Below are 26,720 nucleotides of genomic sequence, written 5' to 3'. Positions count from 1 at the left end.
ATCACCTTTGGCTTTTCTAAACTCTAGCAGGCATAAGCCTAGAGTCGAGAAGTATGGCACTGGAAAAGCATAGCAGGTCACGCATTAGGAAGGGTTTATGCCCGAAACGTCAATTTTCCTGTTCCTCGGATGCTGCCTGACCTGCTGTGCTTTTCCAGTGCCACACCTTTTGGCCCTGATCTCCAGCATCTGCATCCTCACCTTCTCCAGGTATAAGCCTAGCCTGTCCAACCTATCCTTGTAAGACAATCCCCCCCCCATTCCAGCTATTAGTTTATAAACCATTAAACTCAGGACTCTAGGTGTGGAATCACCAATGTCCTGAATAGCAAGTGTATAACTCTCCCACTTTTGTATTCAATTCTCCACACAACAACATAATTCTAACTTTCCTAATCAACCTTTTGCAATTCATACATGAGGGAACCCCGGGGATAGCCATACATCAGTAATCAAATTTAAATCAGGGTGTGACAGAGCAAGTGGAAATCTGATTTAAACACACAAATTGAGTTTCATCCCTCTCCCCACATATAAGATAGGTTGGCAATGTAGTGCCCAAAGTTAACTCTTTAACATGCTCCACCCACTGTCAATCCCAACAAACCTCTTCTTCCTATCGTGGGAGTGTTCGTATCAAGGTCAGTGTTTCTGCAGATCTACCCACCTGAAGGCATCTGCTTTGCCTGATTCTTCACTTTTGAACAAAGTTCTGGTCTGTAACATCCAAATCCTTTAGAGTTCCCTTAATAGCAAACCCATATATCACCTCAGAACCATCTCTTTCCAAGTGATAGTGTGGCCAATTTTCACAATCACACTTTATAATTCAAAGTCCTCATCACTTTGATTATTTTGGTCCCTCTCTCTGTGTATCTTTGATATCTGCAACATCGTCTTCTGTCTCTGCAGTAACCAAAAAGGTACTTTGGAGGACATTCAGGTCAATGATTTATAACCTGGCATCCGTACTTGGGCAGCATGGTTGCACAGTGGTTAGCACTGCTGCCTCACAGCGCCAGGGACCTGGGTTCAATTCCTGCCTCAGGCGACTGGCTGTGTGGAGTTTGCACATTCTCCCCCTGTCTGTGTGGTTGTGCTCCGGTTTCCTCCCACAGTCCAAAGATGTGCGGGTCAGGTGAATTGGCCATGCTAAATTGCCTGTAGTCTGTAGTGTTAGATAAGGGGTATATGTACGGGTATGGGTGGGTTGCGCTTCGGCGGGTCGGTGAGGACTTGTTGGGCCGAAGGGCCTGTTTCCACACTGTAAGTAATCTAATGCAGTATCTCACCTCAATATAGAACATTTCATTAAGTTCCAACATCTGAGTTACTTTGCCCTGTGCCTTGGAGCACTGGTGTGGTTCTTGGTAACTGGCAGGCCCTTAAGGGGTGAAAATTAGTTGGGTTGGGGAAGAGGAGGAGGTGAGATTATCCAGTTGTTCTGACAAAGTGAGTCAGCTTTTACTTTAGTCAGGCCAGCCTGGACTTGTCACAGTAAATTAAGGAGAGGCCCTGTGAGAATAAACAATCAATTCCAGAAAATCCCCAGGGGAACAGTTATGCTAGAACCAAACACACCACAGCCTAATGAAGAATGGCAGTTTGAAAATTACCACACTCCTCATATGGAGACACAAACATGCAGATTAGAAGCAGAAGTAAGCCAATCATCCCCCCTCAAGCCTGCTGCATCACTTAATAAAGTCAAGGCTGATTTGTTTGTCATTCAAATTCCACACTCCCGTCCTTCCCCAAGTTTCTCTGATTCCCTTGCAAAGTAAGAATTTAGCTGAAAATGTGTTGCTGGAAAAGCGCAGCAGGTCAGGCACCATCCAAGGAGCAGGAGAATCGACGTTTCGGGCATGAGCCCTTCTTCAGGAATGAGGAGAGTGTGGGCTCATGCCCGAAACGTCGATTCTCCTGTTCCTTGGATGCTGCCTGACCTGCTGCGCTTTTCCAGCAACACATTTTCAGCTCTGATCTCCAGCATCTGCAGTCCTCACTTTCTCCTAAAAGTAAGAATTTAGCCTTAAAAATATTCAGTGACCACCTGCAGAGACTGCAAAACATAAGAGAAGATGTGGTTGAAAAGTGGGCGGCACGGTGGCACAGTGGTTAGCACTGCTGCCTCACAGCGCCTGAGACCCGGGTTCAATTCCCGACTCAGGCGACTGACTGTGTGGAGTTTGCTCGTTCTCCCCGTGTCTGCGTGGGTTTCCTCTGGGTGCTCCGGTTTCCTCCCACGGTCCAAAGATGTGCGGGTCAGGTGAATTGGCCATGCTAAATTGCCCGTAGTGTTAGATAAGGGGTAAATGTAGGGGTATGGGTGGGTTGCGGGTCGGTGTGGACTTGTTGGGCTGAAGGCCCTGTTTCCACACTGTAAGTAATCTAATAGTACAGTAATCTAATCTAATCTAATCAAAAAAAGTGTGGGTCTGGAAAAGCATAGCAGGTCAGGCAGCATCCGAGGAGCAGGAGAGTCAACGTTTCAGTCATAATCCTTTCACCGGGAATGATGTAGGTTATTCCGCATATTAAGTCTACTCAGCCATTCAATGACATCATGGCTGACTTGATAATCCTCAACTCCATTCTCCTCTGAAGTGTAGGGCTATGGTTAAGAGCACAGTGGTGTGAGATTAATCTTTCAAAGAGTCAGCAAAGACACAATGGGGCTGAGTGGGATTTCTCTGTGCTAAACCATTCTGTGATTCTACGTCAAGGTTCCTCACAATGTTTTGTCACAATATTCCTGACTGTTCAATGTCAGAAATATTTGTGGTAAGCATGTCCTTAGAGTGTCTCTTCAATCACTTGCTCTTGTTCATTTTGCCTATTCCTGGGAGCAATGTGTGTAACATTGCTGTGTTGACCCTGTTCACCGCTCCAGTAACGTGAGTTTTGCCTTTGTAGTGATGCTGACTTACACAAATATATCTTTCTATCCAGCAAACCTGTGAAAGCATCACAAAGCACCTTCAATTGAGGCTGTTCCCATCCAAAATGATGTCGACAGCACAACATGAAAAGGCTTTGTTGTCCCATATTTTGACAGTAACTACACCTCCAAAGCAGTTCTTTGGCCATGAAATAGTTTGATGGGTGGCAAAGGTGCTACACAAATGCAAGTTTTCTTTCCTTTCACCAGCACGGATACAGTTTGACCGAGCACCACCTAAGAACCCAGTCTTCCTGCACCATGGTCCTGAATTGTTCATTCCTTATTGAACTCAGAAAAGTGAAGGCCAACATACTGGGATTCCTGGAGAAAACTGAGATTTGACCTGGATGCTGCAGTCTTGAAATGACAATGATTAGATTAGATTACTTACAGTGTGGAAACAGGCCCTTCGGCCCAACAAGTCCACACCGACCTGCCGAAGCGCAACCCATCCATACCCCTACATTTACCCCTTACCTAACACTACAGGCAATTTAGCATGGCCAATTCACCTGACCCGCACATCTTTGGACTGTGGGAGGAAACCGGAGCACCCGGAAGAAACCCATGCAGACACGGGGAGAACGTGCAAACTCCACACAGTCAGTTGCCTGAGTCGGGAATTGAACCCGGGTCTCAGGCGCTGTGAGACAGCAGTGCTAACCACTGTGCCACCGTGCCGCCCACAAATGAAGCTTTAATAAATTATTTTCAATCAACCTATTTGGCCAACCTTTGAAGCAGATGGGACTTGAACCCAGACTCTCTGGCCCAAAAATGGGGACACTCCGACCTTGTCATCAGACCGAACTGGGGAAGCCTGTATGTGAGTGTTCCAGGTATAGTTTTGTGTTCACAGCTCCATGAATATTGTGGCAAAACATTGTGAGGAACCTTGACGTAGAATAACAGAATGGTTTAGCACCATTGTGTCTGGGTAGTTCCAATGCAATCAATTTAGTCAATTCAATCAAGATATTTTTGAAATTAGTAGCACTTTTGTTAAACAGAAGTGTAAATGTCGACATATATGATCACAGACAGGTTCAAGATGGTTCCAATACTCCCTAGCAGTGCTAAGATGGATTCGTATTTGCAAACCCAGTGATTGAGGTAGCTTGAACCTGAAGAAGTTTCCATTTTAGTTGCAAGCCATGTCAGCTTTAATAGTTTCTGGTGAAAGAGAGTAAAGTTATCTCCACTTTCCACTACATTACACAACAGGAAAAAAAAAGGGAAATGACTCAGTCTTTGTCCCTCTTTTGGCAAAGGCTGAAGGAAAACAAGGGAATTAAAAGCAAAATATCACAAATGCTGGAGATCTGAAATAAAAATAGGAAGTGCTCAGCGTATCTGGCAGCGCCTTTGGAGAGAGAAACGGAGTTAACATTTTGTGTCCAAATGATTCTTCTTTGAAACTCAGGGGCTCAAAATGTTAACTTTGCTTCTCTCCTTGTAGGTGCTGCCAGACATACTGAGTTTCTCCAACTCTTGCTGCCTTTCCAGAACCTCCCCTCAACTCAAATGTTATAGCTTCAACATAGGGTTTAATGAAGTATTTCTGCTTAAGTGCTGCTGCAATGCATCTTGTAGACTGTTCACACTGCTGCTCCTGTGTGTTGGTGGTGGAGTGGGGGTGAATGTTTGTGGATGTAGTGAAATCAAATCAACTGCTTTGCTCTGGTTGGTCTTGAGTTCCTGATGAAGGGCTTTTGCCTGAAACGTCGATTTTGCTGCTCGTTGGATGCTGCCTGAACTGCTCTTCCAGCACCACTGATCCAGAACTTGAGTTACAAGTGTTGTTCGAGTCACATGTATGCAGGCAAGAGTGGAGTATTTCATCAAATTCCTGACGTGTTTCTTGTAGATGGTGAACATGAAAGACCTCAAATAGTACAACAACAAAGGACAGGAATTTATCCTCAGTGTCCCTTAATTAACATATAAAAATACTATCTGGCTGTTATCAATTTTGTTTTTAGATTAGATTCCCTACAGTGTAGAAACAGGCCCTTTGGCTCAACAAGTGCACACCGACCCTCCGAAGAGTAACCCATCCAGACCCATTTCCCTTTGACCAATGCACCTAACACAACGGGGCAATTTAGATGGCCAATTCACCCTCACCTGCTCATGTTTGGACTGTGGGGGAAACCACAGTACCCAGAGGAAACCCACGCAGACAATATGCAAACTCCACACAGACAGTTGCCCAAGACCAGAATTGAACCTGGGTCCCTGGGGCAGCAGTGCTAACTGCTGAGCCACCGCGTGGGAACTTTCTGTACTGCTGTGTTTGCTTATGTCTTTTAATTGTTTGCACTGCAACAGAGGCTACACTTTGAGCAGACCTTATAGAAATTTCTGAAATGTCGCAGTTGTTTCAGTGTAAGTAAATAATAAATTTTGTTCTGACTACTAACAGATATAACTACATCACATACAGCAGGCTTACCTCACAATGCAACAATAGAAGAATGTCTTTAGGATTGAAACAAAGCAGCCTATGTTCAGAGATATATTCAGTTATGACAATGTAAGGACAGTGCAAGCTGAAATGTATTCCTGCTGTTTTCGGTGTTCCCTCCATTTCAGTATACTAAAATAATTTTCCACGGGGATTTCCAATCGGAATGCAGCATATTTAATCAACCATCAAATCACTTCTGGTTTTGTATACAGGAGGTAGTGAGACCTGTGGTTGTTTAAAATTTGCGATCAGCTGTGAAAGTGATCCCAGCACACATAGGCATGACAGCAGACAGCAGCGTTTTTTTTTGCTTGAGAGTTCTGGTTCTGAGGTTGTGCTCTGTTGTAAATGGTTTTGGTGATAACACTTTAGCATATGTTGAATGCAATTTAGTGCACCCCTCAGGGCAGACTCACACCCCACAAACAAGTGTGTATAATTAGCAGCCGGCTTTCCCATGCAGCAACATTAATATCCCAATATAAAGGCAAACACTGTGGATGCTAGAAATCCGCAATAAAAACTGAAATAGCTGAGTATCTCCTGCACTTTCTAATATGGACATTATCTCCAGTCAGTCTTTCTTCAAAGGTCTCAGAAATCCCTAAACCTCCACTAGAAACTATTTCGATTATGAGATAGGGTAGGCATTCACTGGTGGATCTCTGATTGTCCAGCAGATCCCTTGCTTTGAAACACAGCACATTTCCAAAATTTATGGAAAGAGAGAGAGAGATGAGAGGGAAAAAAAGGAGACAGTCTTTCCTCAAAGGACATGACTGATCTGAGAGCAGCTCAAGGCAAGTCACATGGTGATGCTCCTGATCTAGTTTATTTTTAGATTCCCTACAGTGTGGAAACAGGCCCTCCAAAGAGTAACCCACCCAGACTACTGCACCTAACACTAGGGACAATTTAACATGGCCAATTCACCTAACCTGCACAAATCTTTGTGACTGTAGGAGGAAACCACGCAAACACAGTGAGAACGTGCAAACTCCACACAGTCACCAGAGGCTGGATTTGAAACTGGGACCCTGGTGCTGCAAGGCAGCACTGCTGAACACTGAGCCACCCCTAGTCAGAATGTTGCTAGCTCAAAATAAAGTTAAAAGTCACATGACACCAGGTTATAATCCAACAGGTTTAATTGGAAGCACTAGCTTTCGGAGCGCCGCTCCTTCATCAGGTGGTTGTGGAGTACACAATTGTAAGACACAGACTTTATAGCAAAAGTTTACAATGTGATGTAACTGAAATTATACATTGAAAAATACCTTGATTGTGAAGTCCCTCATCTGTTAGAATGACCATGTTAGTTTCACTTCTTTCATTAGTAAATCACAAAACATTTTTTATAAGTTACATTCTCAGGTGAACTTTAATGATTGGTGTCAGTCCAGATAATGTGTTGAAGGTGTTAGCCCCCTGTGTGCTGCTGTCTGTGCCATAATATTTAGACTGATTCTAATTTTAAAAATGTATCAAATCCACACTATCATTCGTGAACCTATGCAGGTTGCTTCAGTTTTTTAAAAAATTCATTCACAGGATGAGGGTGTCGCTGCCCATCACTAATTGCCCAGAGGGCAGTTAAGAGTCACTCACATTACAATGGGTCTGGAGTCACATGTAGGCCAGACTGGGAAGTATAGCAGATCGACAGGGACAACACATCTATCCTGGGACAGGCTAAGCAAAGACATGCCAGAGAGTTCCTGGAGGCCTGGCACTCCAACCACAATGCCATAAACAAACACATAGATCTAGATATCATCTATCAACCCCTCAGAAAATGAACAGGAAATGACATGCCCCCAAACCCCAGGAACCCCATCCAAGACAAACATATAAATAGAAAGCAGGAGACAACAGCTTTGCTTCACTTGGAGGTCGCCACTGATGACGTTACCTAGCCAGGCAATGAACGTCTGGATATCAAACCTACAGCTCAGTGAGCAAACCTACACTGTGGAGTTTAGAATATTGAAACAGACAAGATTTTTAGAGGACTGGACAGAATAAATGCAGAGAGGTTGTTTCCCTTGTGACGAAAAGGGCAAAATCTCAGATTGAGGAAACAAAAATACAACTTGCTGGAAAAGCTCAGCAGGACTGGCAGCATCTGTGCAGAGAAATTAAAGTTAACGTTTCAGGCGGAATGACCCTTCCCCAGCTGGAGGGTTCACCCCGATGAAGTTGGAGATTAGCAGAAATTTCAATTTTCTCAGAGGATAATCAGCGGATGTGGTTGCTGCAGGGACTATTAAAGTTGGGTGATTGAGTATATGCAAGGCTGAGATTTTTCATCCTGATGGGAATCAAGGCGGGAGAGGAAAGCGGAGTTAAGGGTGGTCAGGTCAACTATGATCTCATTAAATTCAATGGACTGAATGGTCTAGTTTCTGCTGCCTGGCTTGCTGTGTTTTTCCAAACTCCTGCCTGTCTACTTTGGATTCCAGCATCAGCAGTTTTTTTTTGTCTCTAACATATTTTGTATACATCCCATGGTCTACCCTACCAAGTGTGTATAAGGATGGCGATGGTGAGGAATAGCAAAGCCAATCCCTTTGTCCCTCCATCCAGGACACCTCTTGCGCACTTTCTTTGCAGATGGCAGTTACTGAGGGGGGGAAAAAAAGGCGCGAATTCGGCAGGAGACTTGGGGCAGGGCGTGACGCCTGTCAATGGAGTTGCCTGAGGGCGCATGCGCCGTAAGGAGCAAACGCCGCCCAGAAGACTACAACTCCCGGCGAACGTTGCGTGGGGAGGTCGGGGGAAGGTGCTCGCGGTTTGTGCGCAGGCGCAGAGGCTGGTCTACCGGAGAGTTGGTCGGTGTTTGCTCTCGACTGAGACGGGAGTCGGGTGTAACGTGTAAAGAGGGGCCTTGGGTCCGAGCGGCCCAGGTCTGCGCTCGTAAGTATATCTACTTTTGTTTTTTTAAAAAAAATGGTGCACTTTGGTAGCTCTCAGGCCCGGGTTGGATTTGAACCTGTGAGTGTGAGGTAAGGTTATAAAGTGACCCTTAGGAGGACCAACCCAACCTCTTGGCCTCTTCTTTTTTTTCCTTCTTCCTCCCCCCAGTATGGCCTGGGCCTTGAGGTTCATGATATTGAGTTAAAACTCACATGACACCACAGGTTATAGCCCAACAGGTTTATTTGGGAGGACCAGCTTTCCTAGCTCTGCTCCTCTGTCAGGTAGCTACTGGAATAGGATCATAAGGCACAAAATTTATAGCAAAAGATCATAGTGCTCTATATTCTGTGTCCTATGATCCTATTCCACCAGATACCTGATGGAGCAGCGCTCTCAAAGTGTGTACTTCTAAATAAACCTGTTGGACTATAACCTAATGTTGTGTGATTTTTTTTAAAAAAAACTTTGACCACCCAGTCCAACACCAGCATCTCCACATTATGGTATTGGGGGTATGGACATGAAGAAACTTTTCTGCTTACAGGGAGTGTAAATATAAGGGAAAGTGCAGTTGGTTTTGAGGCAGACGTTTATCGTCCACAGTTGTGGTGTGTGTCTTCCAATTCAGTGCCAGAAAGGATGACAAGGGCAGACACCATTGCAAACTCTAAGCTGTATTTAGGTAATCCCTTCAACTGACATAGCCCCCTCCCACTCTGCTGAGGACATGAAGGTCCTGGGCCTCCTTCACCGCCGCTCCCTCACTACCAGACATCTGGAGGAAGAACGCCTCGTCTTCCGCCTTGGAACACTTCAACCCCAGGGCATCAATGAGGACTTCAATAGTTTCCTCATTTCTCCTTTCCCCACCTCACCCTAGTTCCAAACTTCCAGCTCAGCACTGTCCCCATGACTTGTCCTACCTGCCTATCTTCTTTTCCACCTATCCACTCCACCCTCCTCCCTGACCTATCACCTTCATCCCCTCCCCCACTCACCTATTGTACTCCATGCTACTTTCTCCCCAAACCCTCCCTCCTCTAGCTTATATCTCCACGCTTCAGGCTCTCTGCCTTTATTCCTGATGAAGGGCTTTTGCCTGAAACGTCGATTTTACTGCTCCTCGGAAGCTGCCTGAACTGCTGTGCTCTTCCAGCACCACTAATACCCTTAAGTTTAGAAGACTGAGAGGGGATATGATTCAGACATATAACATTATTAAAGGATTGGACACTCGGGAGGCAGGAAAAATGTTTCCGCTGATGGGTGTGTGCCGAACCAGAGGACGCAGCTTAAAAATACGGGGTAGACCATTTAGGACACAGATGAGGAGAAACTTCTTCACCCAGAGAGTGGTGGATGTGTGGAATGCTCTGCCCCAGAGGGCAGTGGAGGCCCAGTCTCTGGATTCATTTAAGAAAGAATTAGATAGAGCTCTCAAGGATAGTGGAATCAAGGATTATGGAGATAAGGCAGGAACAGGATACTGATTAGGATGATCAGCCATGATCATATTGAATGGCGCTGCAGGCTCGAAGGGCAGAATGGCCTACTCCTGCACCTATTGTCTAATCCAGAATCTGGTTTCCAGCATCTGCAGTCATTGTTTTTACATAGCACCCACAAGGCCAAGTGCTGAAAAGTGGGACTTGTGGAGGTAGGTGCTTAATAACTAGTCTGAATGTTATGTACCAAAATGCCAGTATCTGCAGTAATTTGCTCCTGCCATTTTTTAAAAAAATGCTGTATGCAACCTGATAAATGTATCTAGAATCATGGGGTTTCTCATTTGCTTGCAAGTGTTGAACCTAAAGCTTGTCAGAGAGAGACAAGAAGTTGCAGAACGAGGAACAGAAAGGTGAGGGGATTGGAGAAAGGACACCAATTTATACAGCATGACAAAGTTTGTTTTCCTCTTTTGATAGTAGGGGAGTGCTGATCTGTGATTCCAGCTTCAGATTTGCTGCATAAAAACAGAAAGAACTATGGGTGCTCTATAAACATAAAAACAGAAATTGCTGGAAAAGCTCAGCAGGTCTGACAGCATTTGTGAAGAGAAATCGGAGTTAATGTTTCTGAATGGGTTCCAAGGAAGGGTTGCTAGACCTGAAACGTTAAGCCTGATTTCTCTTCACGGATGCTGCTGGACCTGCTGAGCTTTTCCAGCAATTTCTGTTTTTGTTTCACAATTGTAGTCTTTTGGTAGTTATTTATTTTCCAAAATGGATTCCGGTTGGGTTACCAGGTTGTCTCCTGTTCTTTGTGTGTCTTTTGCTTTTGAAGGTAAGCATATTTTTGAGGTGAGACCAATTTTCCACTTTTTATTTGTTTCAGATTTCCCATGCTTGTAGTACTTTTGTTCTTTGTGCTGATCTTGGCCTTTCCCTGATCTTTATGGCCAAACTGTTTTGACTGGTTCCTGTGGCAGCAGTGAAGATGGCCAAAAAATAAAGCAGGAAAAGATTTTTTAATTTTTTATTTGACCATAGATATCCAATTAGAAATGTAAGCATTTTTTAAAAAAATGTTTATTTAACATTTCTACTATATTGCCTGTTTTGAATTGAAACCTAATCTCTGCAATTTCTGTTGCCACTTTCTTGCCTTTTCCCTAATCTCCCCCCTCCTACCTCAGCAATTTTTGTGTTTACTTAATGCCTCAGGTTATTTGTTGAGTGAAATCATTCAGCAATATCACTTCCTCTGCATTTCCATCTTCCCCTCTCTTCCCCTTTTCTGTTTATTGCATTTGTTTATCTCTGAAGAAGGGCGTGAGTCAGATGCTGTGTTTGCTGCTGATTTTGTCAGATCTGCTGTATCTCTTTGCTGCTCATGTAAAAACAATTCAGCCTGGTTCCTGAGGCAGGAATGAAGACAGCCAAATAAAAGCAGTGAATTCGAGATTTTTCTTTTATACAAGGGGTTGCTTGGATATGGCATGTCTTTCCACAAACAGCTGTGGGTGCAGAAATGCTCAGCTTTTAAAAGTAAATAAATATTTGAGAAAGAAAAAAAATCATTACCCTGCCCTTTGCACACAAGTAATGGGACAAATTAGGCTACCATGTTGAATGACTTAATATGCTGTCAAATTATCTTTTAAACAGTAACTTGCAGTTATACTGTGCCTTTTGTCTTTGAAATACTTTACGCAGTATAGGTTAACTTATGAAATGTGATGATTCGTTGGTTTGTGGCTGAATGAGCTAACAAACATAGAGCACGTTGTCTCCCCTAGTTTGTAGGACGATGAGCTAGTGATATTTATTACTAGATGGATAAACCAGTGCTGAAAATGTGTTGCTGGAAAAGCGCAGCAGGTCAGGCAGCATCCAAGGAGCAGGAGAGTCGACGTTTCGGGCATAAGCCCTTCTTCAGGAATGAGGAGAGTGCCAAGCAGGCTAAGATAAAAGGTAGGGAGGAGGGACTTGGGGGAGGGGCGATGGAGATGTGATAGGTGGAAGGAGGTCAAGGTGTGGGTGATAGGCTGGAATTGGGTGGGGGCGGAGAGGTCAGGAAGAAGATTGCAGGTTAGGAAGGCGGTGCGGAGTTCAAGAGATTTGACTGAGACAAGGTGGGGGGAGGGGAAATGAGGAAACTGGAGAAATCTGAGTTCATCCCTTGTGGTTGGAGGGTTCCTAGGCGGAAGATGAGGCGCTCTTCCTCCAACCATCGTGTTGTTATGGTCTGGCGATGGAGGAGTCCAAGGACCTGCATGTCCTTGATGGAGTGGGAGGGGGAGTTGAAGTGTTGAGCCACGGGGTGGTTGGGTTGGTTGGTCCGGGTGTCCCAGAGGTGTTCTCTGAAACGTTCCACAAGTAGATGGTCCCTCTCCCCAATATAGAGGAGGCCACATCGGGTGCAGTGGATGCAATGTGTGTGGAGGTGCAGGTGAATTTGTGGCGGATATGGAAGGATCCCTTGGGGCCTTGGAGAGAAGTAAGGGAGGAGGTGTGGGCGCAAGTTTTGCATTTCTTGCGATTGCAGGGGAAGGTGCCGGGAGTGGAGGTTGGGTTGGTGGGGGGTGTGGACCTGACGAGGGAGTCATGAAGGGAGTGGTCTTTTCGGAACGCTGATAGGGGAGGGAAGGGAAATATATCCCTGGTGGTGGGGTCCGTTTGGAGGTGGTGGCAATGACGGCAGATGAAATGCTGTATACGGAGGTTGGTGGGGTGGTAGGTGAGAACCAGTGGGGTTCTGTCCTGGTGGTGGTTGGAGGGGCGGGGCTCAAGGGCGGAGGAGCGGGAAGTGGAGGAGATGCGGTAGAAGGCATCGTCGATCACGTCTGGGGGGAATCTGCGGTGCTTGAAGAAGGAGGCCATCTGGGCTGTACTGTATTGGAACTGGTCCTCCTGGGAGCAGATGCGGCGGAGACGAAGGAATTGGGAATATGGGATGGCGTTTTTACAGGGGGCAGGGTGGGAGGAGGTTTAGTCTAGGTAGCTGTGGGAGTCGGTCGGTTTATAGTAGATGTCCGTGTTGATTCGGTCGCCCGAGATAGAAATGGAAAGGTCTAGGAAGGGGAGAGAGGAGTCTGAGACGGTCCAAGTGACTTTGAGGTCATGGTGGAAGGTGTTGGTAATGTGGATGAACTGGAGCACATGGGAGCACAAGGCAGCACCGATACAGTCATCGATGTAGCGGAGGAAAAGGTGGGGGGTGCAGGTAATGTTTTGTAAACTGGGTTTAAAAGTCCCATGGCGGATGGCAGAATATGAATTTCAAAAAAAAGGAATTGAGAATAATGGTGACCAGGAATCCATTGTCGATTATTAGGGGCAAAAACCCATCTGGTTCACTAATGTCCTTTAGGGAGGGAAATCTGCTATCCTTCCCAGTCTGGCCTACATGTGACTCCAGACCCATTGTAATGTGGGTGACTCTTAACTGCCCTCTGGGCAATTAATGATGGGCCGCGACGCCCTCATCCTGTGAATGAATTTTCAAAAAACTGAAGCAACCTGCATAGGTTCACTCATGATAGTGTTGTTTTGAGGTAGTAGCATAAATCATAAGAAATCCAAATTGTCTTCTGATTATGGGATGGTAGCTTTGAGATCCATCTGAATTGATCCATTTTAAGTTGTTTTTTTAATTTTAGGAAAAGCAAATCTGTAAATCTGTGTTTGTCTCATTTAGAGTTTATGAAATCATAAAATCATTTAGAGTTTATGGTTAGCCCACCATTTAGTATGCAGATGGAAATGCAATTTGGTAATGTGCAGCATTACTGTACAGCATCCATAAGTTTATACTGAGGCACTGCTTTGGAGGTGGGCTGTGTCGCATCTGTGGCCTGTTCTGAACCTGTATAGTAAGGGCTACTCTTGTCATGTGGTAATTCAAAGAATGCCATTCAAAACCTGGAGTTTTTGACAAGGAACTTATCAGTGACGTCCCATGCTTTCAATTCGTTGATCTGATGGCTGCCTCCTTAGGAGGTTTGGTTTATCTGGGGACATGGGTGGCAGTAGGTCTATTGAACAGGTGCTCATGGAGTGAGTAAGTGAGGTGCAACCTGGATGTTTTCAACCAGCTTGTGGATATGTGCGCGTGTGAGGGGCAGGAGGCCAGTTGAAGGGTGTGGAACAAAGGGTTTTAATGTTCATTGTTGTGTTTCAGTTGCATTTCAACAAGATGACTTTTTCCAGATAGGTGCATAATACTCTGCTGTGGAGTACAATAGCTCAAATAATGAGGTTGAATATATTAGCAGTTCCATCAACTTTGATTCTCAGATTGTTTCAGGTTTTGATCTTTTCTGTTTTCTTCAGATGAGCAAGGCCCTAACTAGAGTTACTTCCAAGCATGTTGGATTGGACTATTGTTTTAGTTCTGACCATCCATGTAGACATGTAATTCGTTTTTGGCGCTGGCATTATTTTAAGGTGGAACAGACTAGATATGATTTTGGAGGTATTCTTTGTGCAATAGTGTGCTGTAGTAGTCTATCTGCACTGTAAAGTCTTTGGTTAGGATCTAGTCTGGATTGTACAAGGATGGAGCTTGACTGTCCCCTCTGAAGTGCTTCATTTACTGCCTTCCTTAAATGAGGAGACTAGTACTGGGCACAGTGCTTGAGGAGCAACTTGTTCACACAGAAGATGATGCTTGTATGGAATAAGCTGCCAGAGGTAGTGGTAGAAGCTGGTACAATTACAATATTTGAAAGGCATCTGGATGGGTATATGAATAGGAAGGATTTAGTGGTTTGGGCCCCACCTTTTATCTCAGCCCGCTTGGCACACTAGCTTCATTTCTGAAGAAGGGCTAATGCCCGAAACGTCTATTCTGCTCCTCAGATGCTGTCTGGCCTGCTGTGCTTTTCCAGCACTGTACTTTCCAACTCTGGTCTCCAGCATCTGCAGTCCTCACTTTCTCAAAGGGTCTGTTTCCTTCTACATTTCAGACGGGTAGTTCAGATGTTGTCATCACCATAAATGAACTAGCGAGGTGTGTTACAAAAAGAACATCATCTGATGAAGAGTTATCAGACTCAATGTTAATTTTGCTTTCTTCCCATGGTAGCTTCCAGACCTCCTCAGTTTCTCCAGCAATTTCTGTTTGTTTCAGATCTGCAGTTCTTTTTTTTTAGCGAGCTGTATTATTAAAAGATTTGTGTTGAACAGGGTTGAGACTAGTGCTGAGCCTTGTGGTAAGGGTAAATAAGATAATGCTCCACCATCTTATTTGAAGGATGGCACATCTTTTCACATAAAAACTTGCTGTTGCTTTTGCAACAAAGCTGGAAGTGTAGAATGGTATCAGACAAAAAAAAAAGTACTTGTAGTTAAAACAGATTAAGCTCCCACTTAAATATTGGCCAGTGTTTTGCTACTTCAGATATTAGTTGGCATGCGTAACTAACATTTGCAGCTTTTCTTTTCGCTTTTCAAATGTGTCCCAATTCTTTAGGTGTTGCGTATCTACCATTTCTCAGAAGTTTATGAATCTACCAATTCTCTCTGGTTGTGAGGGTTTATGTGGTTTTATTGACAATGGCTAACTCATTCTGAATCACCCCTACCCGGAAAAATGTTGATCTGACGGTCTGCAATACATTTTATGGCTTTTAATGAGGTGTGACAAAGAAAACTCAAGTGAACAGTTAACTGTTTGTGCAGCAAGCTCCTTTATATCACATGGGAAATGTTGATGCATTTATTTTTAAATTGAAGTGAATTCCTTATTTTTACTCTCCTGAAATATAATGTGAGCTCAATATACTGGCAATTAGAAGCACTTAAGCAACCGCATCTCCATTCTGCTAGACACAACAGGGCTCCTAATGTCGGTGATTGGTGCAACTTCATCTGTTTGGTGCTTAGTTTGCATGAGTCTGTGATTCTGCTGTGATAAGTAATGGCCTGGTGATGCAAACATAATAGCTCCACTTGGCTCAGCATCAGACCCTAGAATGCTGGCAGTTAGTTAGATGTGCTGGTGTCGGGTCCACCCTTTCTTAACTTGTTGCTTAACCTACATTGAGGACACAGGAAGCGGGAGACTGGCAGATATAAAGCACTATGGCATTGTTCTTTCTCCTGTACTGCCGCAGAACCCAAAGATTAATCAGATTTTTACTTATCCTCTGGCTTGGATCGGATGTTGTTAGTAGTACCCCAGCTTTGGGAAATGATATGTGATATCTGGTGTTCGCTTCTTTTGCTCGTCTTCCTTATTTTCCATTCGTTATGCCACAACCTTCAGGTTCTCATACAGGTGGTGCACTTGTCGGTCCCTGAAAATGATCTCTCAACTTGCTTTTAAAGAGAGTGTGCTCTTAAGGAGATTGCCTATGAACTTGTAGGGGGGAGTCAAAGGAATACCTGGTTGCTGGGCTAGTAACCTTGAGTCCTGGATTAATGATCCAGACAGGGCAGAACCTCTCATGGCAACTGAGGAGTTTAAATTCAGTTAGTTTTCCTCAGTCTGAGCAGCCCACATCTGTGTCAGTCAACTGGATGAGGTCCAAGCTTGGGCTGATAGATGGCATGTAACATTCACACAAGATCAGTATCAGGCAATGACCTTTTCTAGAAAGAGAGAATCTAATCATTTCCTTTTAATATTTAGTGGTATTACTAATAATACTGGTAATGCTAGATTGCAGAATCCCCTCTGCTGTCAACATCCTGGGAGTTAGCATTGACCAGAAATTGAACTTGACCAACTGCAAATACCGTGGCAGGTTAGAGGCTGGGAATTCTGGAGTGAGTAACTCATCTCTTACTTTCCAAAACTTGTTCACCATCTACAAGGCACAAGTCAGGAGTACACTGGAATACTGGGTGCTTTTGGAGCTGCACTAAGGAAAAAACAGTCCACATGATTGGCACCCCATCAACCACTTTGAGCATTCAGTTGCTTCACTGACTTTGTGACAGCAGTGAGCACCATCTGCAAGATCTATCTCACGTCTGCTGCTTTGACAGCACCTTCCAAACCTGCAATCTCAAACACCTAGAAGTGCAAGGGCAGTAGAGACATTGGAACCATCTGCAAATTTTCCTCCAAACCATGCACCATCCTGAATTGGGACTATGTTGTCATTCCTTCACTTCTCAATGTTCAAAATACTGGAACTCCATTTTTTCACAGCACTCTAGATGTACAGTGCCTACATCCCAAGGACTGCAGCAGTTTAAGGAGGTAGTTAACCAGCACAGTCTCAAAGACAGTTGGAAATAGTCGATGAGCACTGACCTAACCAGTAATGCCCACACCATTGAATTAATAAAAATAAAAGAAAAATCTAAATTTTAAATAGGAATGCATATTCATTATAGTCATCATCTAGCTAGTGAATGTTTGTATGAAACCACTTGGTTCACTAACATCCTTTTATGGCTTGCATCCCATGACCACTCTGAAATGGCTGAGCAAGTCTCTTATTTGTACTTGGATGGGAGATTAATGCTGGCTTAGCCAGCAATACCACAACCCATGAGTGAATTATGAAAACCACCACCAGGGGATTATACACTACTTTTAATCATCACAGTAGGCCATTTGTTTAACAGTGAGAGATTTGGAAATTGCTGATGAACCCAATGTGACTGGGATTACATGAGCATCTCGAAGTTTTGCTTATTCATGGATTTGGAGAGTGACGTGGTCGGTTGGAGCTCAAGTCTGATCTTTTACATTCTACTGCCTTCTACATCTCTACAATTTGTGATCCCCTTTTCTTTCCAAAGGTCCAATACTGTCTGCAATGAGAATGCTATTTAGATGAGAGAAAAGACTTTGAACTAGTTCATAAATTCATTACATGCTGTGTTACTACTTTAATCTGTTGCAACTATTATGTCTGAATCATTCTGCACCAGTGTCACCGATAAGATGAATTCTGAGATGATCTCTCTATTTCTTTGCCAAACAGAGCCAACTGTGAGGGATGTTTGTTGAAGCTCGTAGTCACTTTCTAACCGTTCTTGCATGATCATCTTACATTTGCCTGAATTGAATGGAGCAAGCAGAAGAGTTGTCTTGATTGCCCCAGGAGAGTTAGGATTTAGTCTTTTCAAAGTGTTGCACTGTAAGAACTCTCTGCCTGCCCACCCAACCTATTCCGATGCATTGTTGCAGCCTTTCTGCCTCACTCCGACATTCAACATCAGGACGGTAGTAGGCCATTTCCTCCATCCAATAAGACCTGTTTCTTCAGAATTTTGCATTCCCTTCTCCAACTGATGATCTTTGATTCCCTTGCCAAACAAGAATTTATCTACCACTGCCTTAAAAAAAAATTCAACAACACTGCATCCACTACCTTCTGAGGCAGTTGGAGGATTGTACAGCTGTGAAATAGAGGGAAAATAAAAAGTTTTCATCTTTATCCTGAAAGGGCAGCCTCTAATTTTAAATCAGTGACCCATAGTTCTGGATTCAACTGCAAGGAGAAACGCGAGTTCCATATCTACCTTGTCAAGACCATTCATACCATTGTGCATTTCAATAAAGTCTAACCACCACATGCTCTTTTAAAGTCCAGCGGAAAGTGAGATTATGGTGTTGAGATAAGAGGATCACCAATGATCGTATTGAATGGCAGAGCAGGCTTGAATGGCCTACTGCTCACTCCTAGGAAACAAGACCAACCTGTCCCACCCACTCTCCTAAGGCAACTTGTATATCTTGGGAGCGTTACAACATTGCATGTCAAGCCTGTGCTTTGATCATGACAGAGAGGAGTTGGCAAAGGAGCTCGTTCATGTCTATGCAGGAAGAAGGGAGGGACACTAGTGCTGTTGAAGTTTACTTTACTCTTTGGAATGCAAATAAAGCATTGCAACCCAATTGATCAGGTTCTTTATAACTAAACATGCTTCAAAGGGACATGGAGCAGTAAGTCTGCTGGGAACCATAATTGAAAGGAACTAGTTGTTAGCAGCATAGTAACTTTTATCGGCATAGTGAAGTAGGTTAGTTTAAATTTGCTCTGAGAGTCAGGAATCCAAAACATCTTCCTACAGTAGCCAGAGAGGGATTGAAACCCTCCGTTTAATGCAAGCATGTTTCTGATAATGGATTTCTTTCTTTTCCAGATGGATCCAAGTGAGCCGAGAAATGTGCTTGAAGTGCCTGAAGGTTCCCAGCGGGGGAGTGTATCCTCATCTGTGACTAGACGTAAGTGTGTTGTAATGTTCTCTTTAAGCCAGTTTCTGCTGAGTTGTGTGCTGTACTAGAGCTTATGGAAAGGTCTTTCATCAAAAATAATCAATTATGTTAAACTGTACCTGATGTATATAATGTGCTGAAAAGCTTTACCCTCCAGTCTGCACTGAGCCAGCTGCTTCCAACTAAGACCAAGCAATAGCAGCAAGGGAATCAGATCAGTGTTGACCTTTATTGAATGGTGGAGCTCAAAATGCCAAGTGGCCTACTGTTACTCCTGTTTGTATTTAGACAGGAATATCTACCAGTGTTTGGGCTCCCTTCTGTTATCCAATGACTGAGAATCTAGGCTGAATTTGGTTATGTTGCCATTTCACTGACACATTGCCTGACACTGAGGCACCAGTACCAAGCCTGACAAAAGTCAGTGCTGTCAGGAGACCTGAGGAGAGCAAGCAATCTAGTTGCTGTCTTGACTGCATTGTCACCTAAAAGAAAATCAGTTGCAAATCAAAATTTGATTAATTTTGCATATCATAGGTAAGAGAATAAACAGGACTGTAATGTGTAGAGGTCAATACAGTGTACTCCGATCCCTAACCATAGTTTTATTGGCTACAAGCTTTTAAAACAAAAATCCAGAAGATATGCCTTGAGGATATGTTTAAGATTCTCAGTCGAGATTCTCCCTTCTATTTCTTTCAGTGTGATAAATTTGCCTAAATGCATGTGTTCTTCAGTTAATTTATTTTTTTTCTGACCCCTTTTCTTCCCAAGACCCAGAAGTACTGGTTTACCTGGTGAATGACACTGTTATTCAGGTTTCTGTGGAGAGTCTGACAGCCCTTACAGCGGGGGAGCTTGCCAGAACTGTTCGGGAATCACTGCAGTTGCCTGATCAGGCACAAGAGATTTTCTCATTGTGGCTCATTTCGCCTTTCTTAGGTGAGTATCTGCAGTCTTTAATGACCCTGTAGATTGGGGAGGGTGTGGTAGGGAGTGTCTCTATTTGTGGGTTAATAAGTGTATTTGCTGTAAAAGCTGCTGGGAGTGCATTTTGACAAGATAATTAGGGAAATTGCTTTAGTGTAATCTCCAACCTTCTGGTAGGTTGGACAACTTGACAACCTGACTTCAAGTCTGCAAGATGGACTAGGTTTTAAGCATTCTTTGATCCTGCAACAGACTTCTGACCAGATATTAGATTAGATTACTTACAGTGTGGAAACAGGCCCTTCGGCCCAACAAGCCCACACCGACCCGCCAAAGCGCAACCCACCCATACCCCTACATTTACCCCTTACCTAACACTACGGGCAATTTAGCATGGCCAATTCACCTGACCCGCACATGTTTGGACTGTGGGAGGAAACCGGAGCACCCGGAGGAAACCCACGCAGACACGGGGAGAACATGCAAACTCCACACAGTCAGTCGCCTGAGTCGGGAATTGAACCCGGGTCTCAGGCACTGTGAGGCAGCAGTGCTAACCACTGTGCCACCGTGCCGCCCACGGTTTCTGTTGACAAACCTGCCTGTCTCAGCCTCAATACCATCACCTGGGTCTGTCGGTCACAACTCTTCTGCCTGGGCACTGTGCCTTAGAATTCCCTCCCTGAATTTCTCACCCTCTCTCTCCCTCCTTAAGATGTTCCTTTAAAATATAGCTCTTTGATCAAACGTTTGATTGCCTGCTCTAACGTATCTTTGTATGACTTGGTATAACTTTTTTAGTGGTGCTCCTATTGTTTCACCTACCCCATTTTACTTCAATGGTGCCAGATGGATGCAAGTATTTCAAATCCGAGTCCTAGTGAGCAATTCACAAAGCAACCCCTCTAGTTTTCAACTACGTTGATAGTCTCACTCAAGCACCACTGTGTAAGGAAAAGGAAAATTGTTTGCGACTTTGGAGAAGATTTGTATCTCAAGTTGAGGTTCGGGTTGTAAGTTTGCTCGCTGAGCTGGCAGGTTTGTTTTCAGATATTTTGTCACCATGCTAGGTAACATCAGTGAGCCTCTGAAGCACTGGTGTTCTGTCCTGCTTTTTATTTGTGTGTCTTGGTCTCTTAAGGTGGATGATATCATTTCTGGTCTTTTTCTCAGAGGTTGATAATGGGGTCCAAATTAATGTCTTTATTGATGGAGTTCTGGTTTGAATGCCAGGCCTCTAGGACTTCCCGTGTGTGGCCTTGTTTAGTCTGTCCTAGGATGGATGTATTGTCTCAGTCGAAGTGGTGTCCTTCTTCATCTGTATGTAGGCATACTAGTGATAGTGGATACACAAACACCAACTAGCCATCAAAGGACATGACCCACTATCACCAGTATCCTTACAGACGAAGTAGGACACCACGTTGACTGGGACAATACATCCATCATAGGACAGGCTAACAGAGACATTCACGGGAATTCCTAGAGGCCTGGCATTCAAACCAGGACTCCATCAATAAACATATGAACTTGTACCCCATTTATCAACCTCCTGCAAAAAAGAACCAGAAATGATATCACCCACCTTAAGAGACCAATACACACAAATAGAAAGCAGGGGAGAATACCAGTGCTTCACTGGAGGCTCAGTGATGATGTTACCTGGTATGGTGATGAAATGTCTGAAAACAAACCTGCCAGCTCATCAAGCAAACTTACAACCTGAAGGAAAATTGTGTGGATGGAGATGATGCCATTTCTGAGGTTGGGATTGCTGTAGCAGTAGAGGGAGCTTTAGTGTGTGTGTGTGTGTGTGTGTATACACTCTGCTTAATATTGGGTACCAGAAATCGGTTTTCTTTTAAAGCATTTTCTCTTTTGAATCCCTGCTTTATTTTGTTGTGCTGCCTCCTACGATGTAAATCATCTAGTTGCAGTCCCTTTTCATTTTTCCTCTTCCACCACCACCACCATGGTTTCCTTCCCTGAAGAAAAAATTGGACATCAGAATAAAGGTTAAGGCTGAAAGTCCATAATTGACAAACTGCAGTTCCAGTGTGATGCATGTAGACATTCTCGCTCTTACAGGGAGCAGTTCATTTGCTCAGTGGCTGTAGGAAGTGTCTGCAAGAGGTTGCACTTGGTCACCATGCACAAATGATTGTGTAGTTCCTTAAGAGTCAGAGGGAAATGGTTGCTGGTGGACTGAGCTCTCAGTTTGGATGAAGCAGTGTAGTGTTCACATTCCTGCATTGGCCTCCATCTAATATTGAGGATCTCTCAGAGAGCAACGTGGAAGCATATTTGAGGATTCCATATATACATTCTTGTGTGCCTGCTGTTGCCTTGTCATTGTTTACACTTTGAACTAATCATCCCTTCCTGAATCCCAAACCTTGCAAGTGATGCAGAACACAAGTGACCCTTCATAGTTGAAGGGGGATCATTGCAGTCCCTTTTATTAAGCAAAATTGCTACAGTTTTAGTAGCATAGTACCTGCTTGGTCTGGATAGAGAGCCTGTACTTCCCATCTCAGAAATTTATGAATCTATTATCTCTTATTATATATTTAACCGCTTCCAGGTGGTTAGCCAAATATAATGACCAAAGTCCATGATTCAGCCTTGGGATGAAACATTAAAACAAGTCTCTTCATGTTCGATATTAAACAGTACTTCAGCCAATGTTGCTCCCTCACTCAACACCACCAAAGAAACTCAACAGCTAGGCAGACATTGAATTGTTGTTCTTGTGGTTGCTGGCACAGAATTTCTGCCATGTGTAACAGTGACTGCAGTCCTATTTTTAAAAGTTCATTGTCTGAGTCACTGAGTCATATGAAATGTGATATGTAAATGGAGGTATTATTCAAGGGTGAGGGGGAGAAAAACATGATGGGAAGGCTCCTGTAAGGCCTGATCTGTGTAAATATGTTTTGCAATAAATTTCTTCATTATGAACAAGTCTTACATAAAATAATACACCCACAGGCATTTAAATACCATAGATTGTACTGTGCACAATGGCCATATTGTGCCCCTTTCTTTAGAAATCATCGTGAGACGGACGCCAAAAAGACATTGTCCCAGCCCTCCTCTGTAACAGGAGATCTTGTTTCCCATTATTGTGATGATCACGTTGTTGGCCAGTAATCTGGTTGAAATGTTCTGATGCATCAATCCATTTGTAAGCAATTCTGCACAATCTTAGCCCAAGGGAGGAGTAGAGGGGAAACAAAACAGTGTGTTAGAAGTTCTCTGGTCGATGTCTTTCACATAACATTCACCTATCTGGCATGTTTTGCTTATTCACAGAGCTGCAACTAAAACCCAAGCATCATCCCTACAAGGTCAGCCGGCAGTGGCCAGATCTGCTTTATCGATTTACCAAATGTTCTGTTGATGAAATTGTTCATGGTGAGTGTTGCATTGGTTGATAACTTTGAGGATTTTAAGGAACAGATTTTGTCTCAATGGGTGGCACGCTGGAAATAAAGCTCCACAATTCTAGAAGTCATTATGAAGGTTAAAGAAATTATAAAAATACTTAAATATTCCAATTTACTTGTCTTTCCGACTCAGGTTGACTGAAAGCACAGACCAGGTTTCTGTACTAAACAATTGTGAACTGTCAAGGTTAACTCTACTATTTAAAACGCTAACCACCTTATAAAACTTCCCTCGCCACCACCAAAAAAATTCATACACTGTCAATACAGTTCATCCTCTGTTTCTGCAAAATCATGAATCGTGAATTTGCTTTTCCATTGCCAAAAAATAACTAAAAATAAAATCAACATCTGTGATATTTAACCTATTTTTAAAGAGCTGTGCTCACGTGAGTTTCATCATTCACACAAAAAGGCATGACTGTTATGGACAGGGGGGAAGACTTTAAGGGCAGTTCAATGGTCCCTATCTACAGGGTTCGCTGAGACTATCCTTTTTTGCATGTCATGTCTTGATGCTCCTCGATGTTCTTTCTCCACACACTTTCACTTATTCGTAGGAGGCAAAAAGTGTCTAATTCACACTTATAAAGTCTCTGACTTATTGGTTAAAAGCTACAACTCCCCTCGACTGATTAAGAGAAAAAAGCTGGCTTTCTTCAGACTTGAAAGGGAGTTTGTTTTTAGCTGTAGAGAGATTGACAGCTCGTTCCTTTCAGGAGGTCTGATGGTTTCTGACCACACATTCGCACCCACAAGTTCTGAGCTTGCGGGGAACCAATCTCAGCTGTTGACAGGCAAAAGATTATTGTCATCTGGTTACCAGACTACAGAGCAATCAGCTAATTATTGCTGACCGAATCTCCCTTTTGTACACGTTCCATATTCCAGCTCTTCTGTAACTAACCCCCCCCCGCCATGCGCACGCGCGCACATAACAAATAGTAATGTATGCATCACTGACAAAGAGGGTCGAGTAACTCGCTGTTGAAAAGTGCAGCAATCCTTTTCAATATCCTTAGTTTATAAAACCGTCCTTCCCCTTTTTAGTCCAGTCAAAAATACAGAAATATTATGGAATACCCATCTGAGATGTGTCAACCGTCATTATTCGCCAATTCCTCAATCCGTCTCTCCCTGGAGTCCATTGACCTTTTGAGTCTGTTTTCATAGTGTGCTTGCTAATCCTTGAGAGGTGTTTCCATTCAGTTTGTGACTGTAGTCCAAGTGTTCACTAAACAGTGATTTAGTTTCCTCCATATCCTCCACCTCACCTTGTATAATCCTAGGCTATTGGGACTTGTTGCAGCACAGATTAGACACTCATGGAAGGCAAAACTCAGTTAAAGTGAATAAAGCAACATCAAAGCAGCAGGTGGTGATTTTATTGAGCACATTGTGTGAATAACTGGTGCAGAAGAACAGATTTTTTTTTTCTTCCCCACCCCCAAGATGCAGAAACTTAGCAGTTTGACTTGTGGCCTAAGCAGTGTTAAGTGGTCTCATCCGGGTTAACACCTTTTCATATTAGCACCTTCATGCTCAGACAAGGAGCTATCTGCTACAGTTCGTGCCTTCCCCCAACCACCCACCCATCCTGCTCCATGACGAGGTGTATGGATCGCCTCCACTGTGAGCTCCCCCGCCCCATCTCCTGTTTTATTAGGCTACGTGTCTCCTCGTGTGTGAAAGTGAGGGGGCTCCCATTTACGACAGAAATGCTGCATGTTCTTTTGTCTGAAGGTTGAGAGTTTGTGTAGCTCTTCCTCGGAGAGTTATGAATGCAGGGCTATTGAATATTTTTATGGCAAAGCTTGGTCTTAACCAAAGAGGGAGGCCAAGTGTATTAGTCTTGGGGGGAACTTGGAGTCAAGGCTGTAGTCAGATCAGCCGTGAGTGGTTTATTGACTGGCCGAGCAGGCTCAAGGGACCAAATGACAGCTACTCCTAATTGTTTGTTTTTATGGAAAATGCAACCAAGTGAATTGAAAATTTAGTTTGTTTCCTTTTGGTAGTTCAATTACTCTCTTAATGATATTTCTACGTCTGGCAGATGAACCATCTTTGCAGTTTCGAAAGAATGTGTTCTTTCCCAAAGGCAAGGAGTTACAAGTGAGTTCTGTCACAACTCGTTGCTGTGATTTCATAGTCTCAGTCATGATTTGAAATGCTACTTAAACTATAATGTTCATTCAGGAGCTCCAAGTGCTTTATGTATATGCATGTGTACTGTATAACACAATCATCAAACAGGGAATGCCGGAGGAACTCAGCAGGTCTGGTAACATCTGTGGAGAGAAAGACTTAACATTACAAGTCAATAAAAACCAAAATGTTCTGAGGAAGGGTCACTGGTCCTGAAATGTTTTCTCCGATTTCTCTCCACAGATGTTGCTAGATCATCTGAGTTTTTCAAGCAGTTTTGTCCGTTATAACATTTTGAGTCCACTGACTCTGCTTGAGACACTTGGATGTACAGAATTTTAGTCTTGGTTTTTATCCCCCAGCAACCACCCTTTTTGCTGGTTGCCTTAGTATGTGTGCTTTCCACATAGGCCTGTTTTGGTCTACAATTTAGTTAGAACCTGTTGCATTGTGGACTGAAGCAGGTCTATATGTGTGTACCACAGTTTAAGACCACTAGCTCCTGTAGTTTGACTGAGAAATATAGTATATTTCCTGAAATTGGAATCTTTTAAAACACCAGAAATGAAAAATGTTAGAGACTAAAAATGAAATGTGCCCAAAGGAAAAGGGCCACCAGCAGTAGATTCTGAAGCTAGCATTGTTTGTTTTAATCCTTGTGTAATATGGCTTTAGAGTCTGCCTTCTAGTGATCCATGCTATTCCCATACTGATTGCTAATGTGATTACTTAGCAGTACACAAGTTTTCATAATGTCTTGCTTTTCAAAATTATTTCCTTGTTTTGCTGAGTAGTCAATGTTTGTCGAAATTTCAGATCGAGGATGAAGGCATCCTCCGATTGTTGTATGAAGAGGCCAAGTTTAATATTCTGGAGGGCCGGTACCCTTACGACATGGAGGATTGTCTCAAGCTGGGCGCCCTCACTTGTCGAATTGAGCTTGGTCCCTTCAATCAGGACCAGCACAACCTGGCTCTCATCAGGTGAGGCTACATTGATGCGTGGCAAAGTATAAACAGGTCCTGGCTGACTGGGAGTGCAAGTATTGGAAGAGAAAGTAGACAGGAGTGAGGTTAAAGTCTATACATAGTGACTGACTCTTAAAATATAAAGACGCAAAGTCATTTTGATTGCCAGTTTCCTTTTAAGTTATTGAGTAACAAAAAATCAATTGCTGAAGAAAATTTATTGCACCAAAGATGTCCCAACTCCTGTGCATGCTTGCATCATGATGGAGTTC

The 26,720-nt window shown here is 43.5% G+C and overlaps 1 protein-coding gene across 2 annotated transcripts in view; it reads left to right on the top strand.

Annotated features, from left to right (window-relative positions):
- Nucleotides 1-8,200: 8,200 nt before the first annotated feature.
- frmd8 (FERM domain containing 8) overlaps nt 8,201-26,720 on the top strand; it is a 32,606-nt gene continuing 14,086 nt past the window's right edge. The window contains exons 1-6 of one of the 2 annotated variants that reach the window (XM_060855720.1): nt 8,201-8,330; nt 18,884-18,965; nt 19,731-19,898; nt 23,202-23,303; nt 25,389-25,447; nt 26,297-26,463. In XM_060855720.1, coding sequence (XP_060711703.1) covers nt 18,884-18,965; nt 19,731-19,898; nt 23,202-23,303; nt 25,389-25,447; nt 26,297-26,463 — 578 coding nt within the window. In that variant the 5' untranslated portion in view covers nt 8,201-8,330. Of the gene's footprint in view, nt 8,331-18,662; nt 18,761-18,883; nt 18,966-19,730; nt 19,899-23,201; nt 23,304-25,388; nt 25,448-26,296; nt 26,464-26,720 lie in introns of those variants that run through there. The other variant, XM_060855721.1, reaches the window with a different exon arrangement.

The sequence above is a fragment of the Hemiscyllium ocellatum genome, chromosome 46 (assembly GCF_020745735.1).
Source record: "Hemiscyllium ocellatum isolate sHemOce1 chromosome 46, sHemOce1.pat.X.cur, whole genome shotgun sequence".
NCBI classification, from domain to species: Eukaryota; Metazoa; Chordata; class Chondrichthyes; order Orectolobiformes; family Hemiscylliidae; genus Hemiscyllium; species Hemiscyllium ocellatum.
This window is presented reverse-complemented; position numbering and strand designations above follow the sequence as displayed.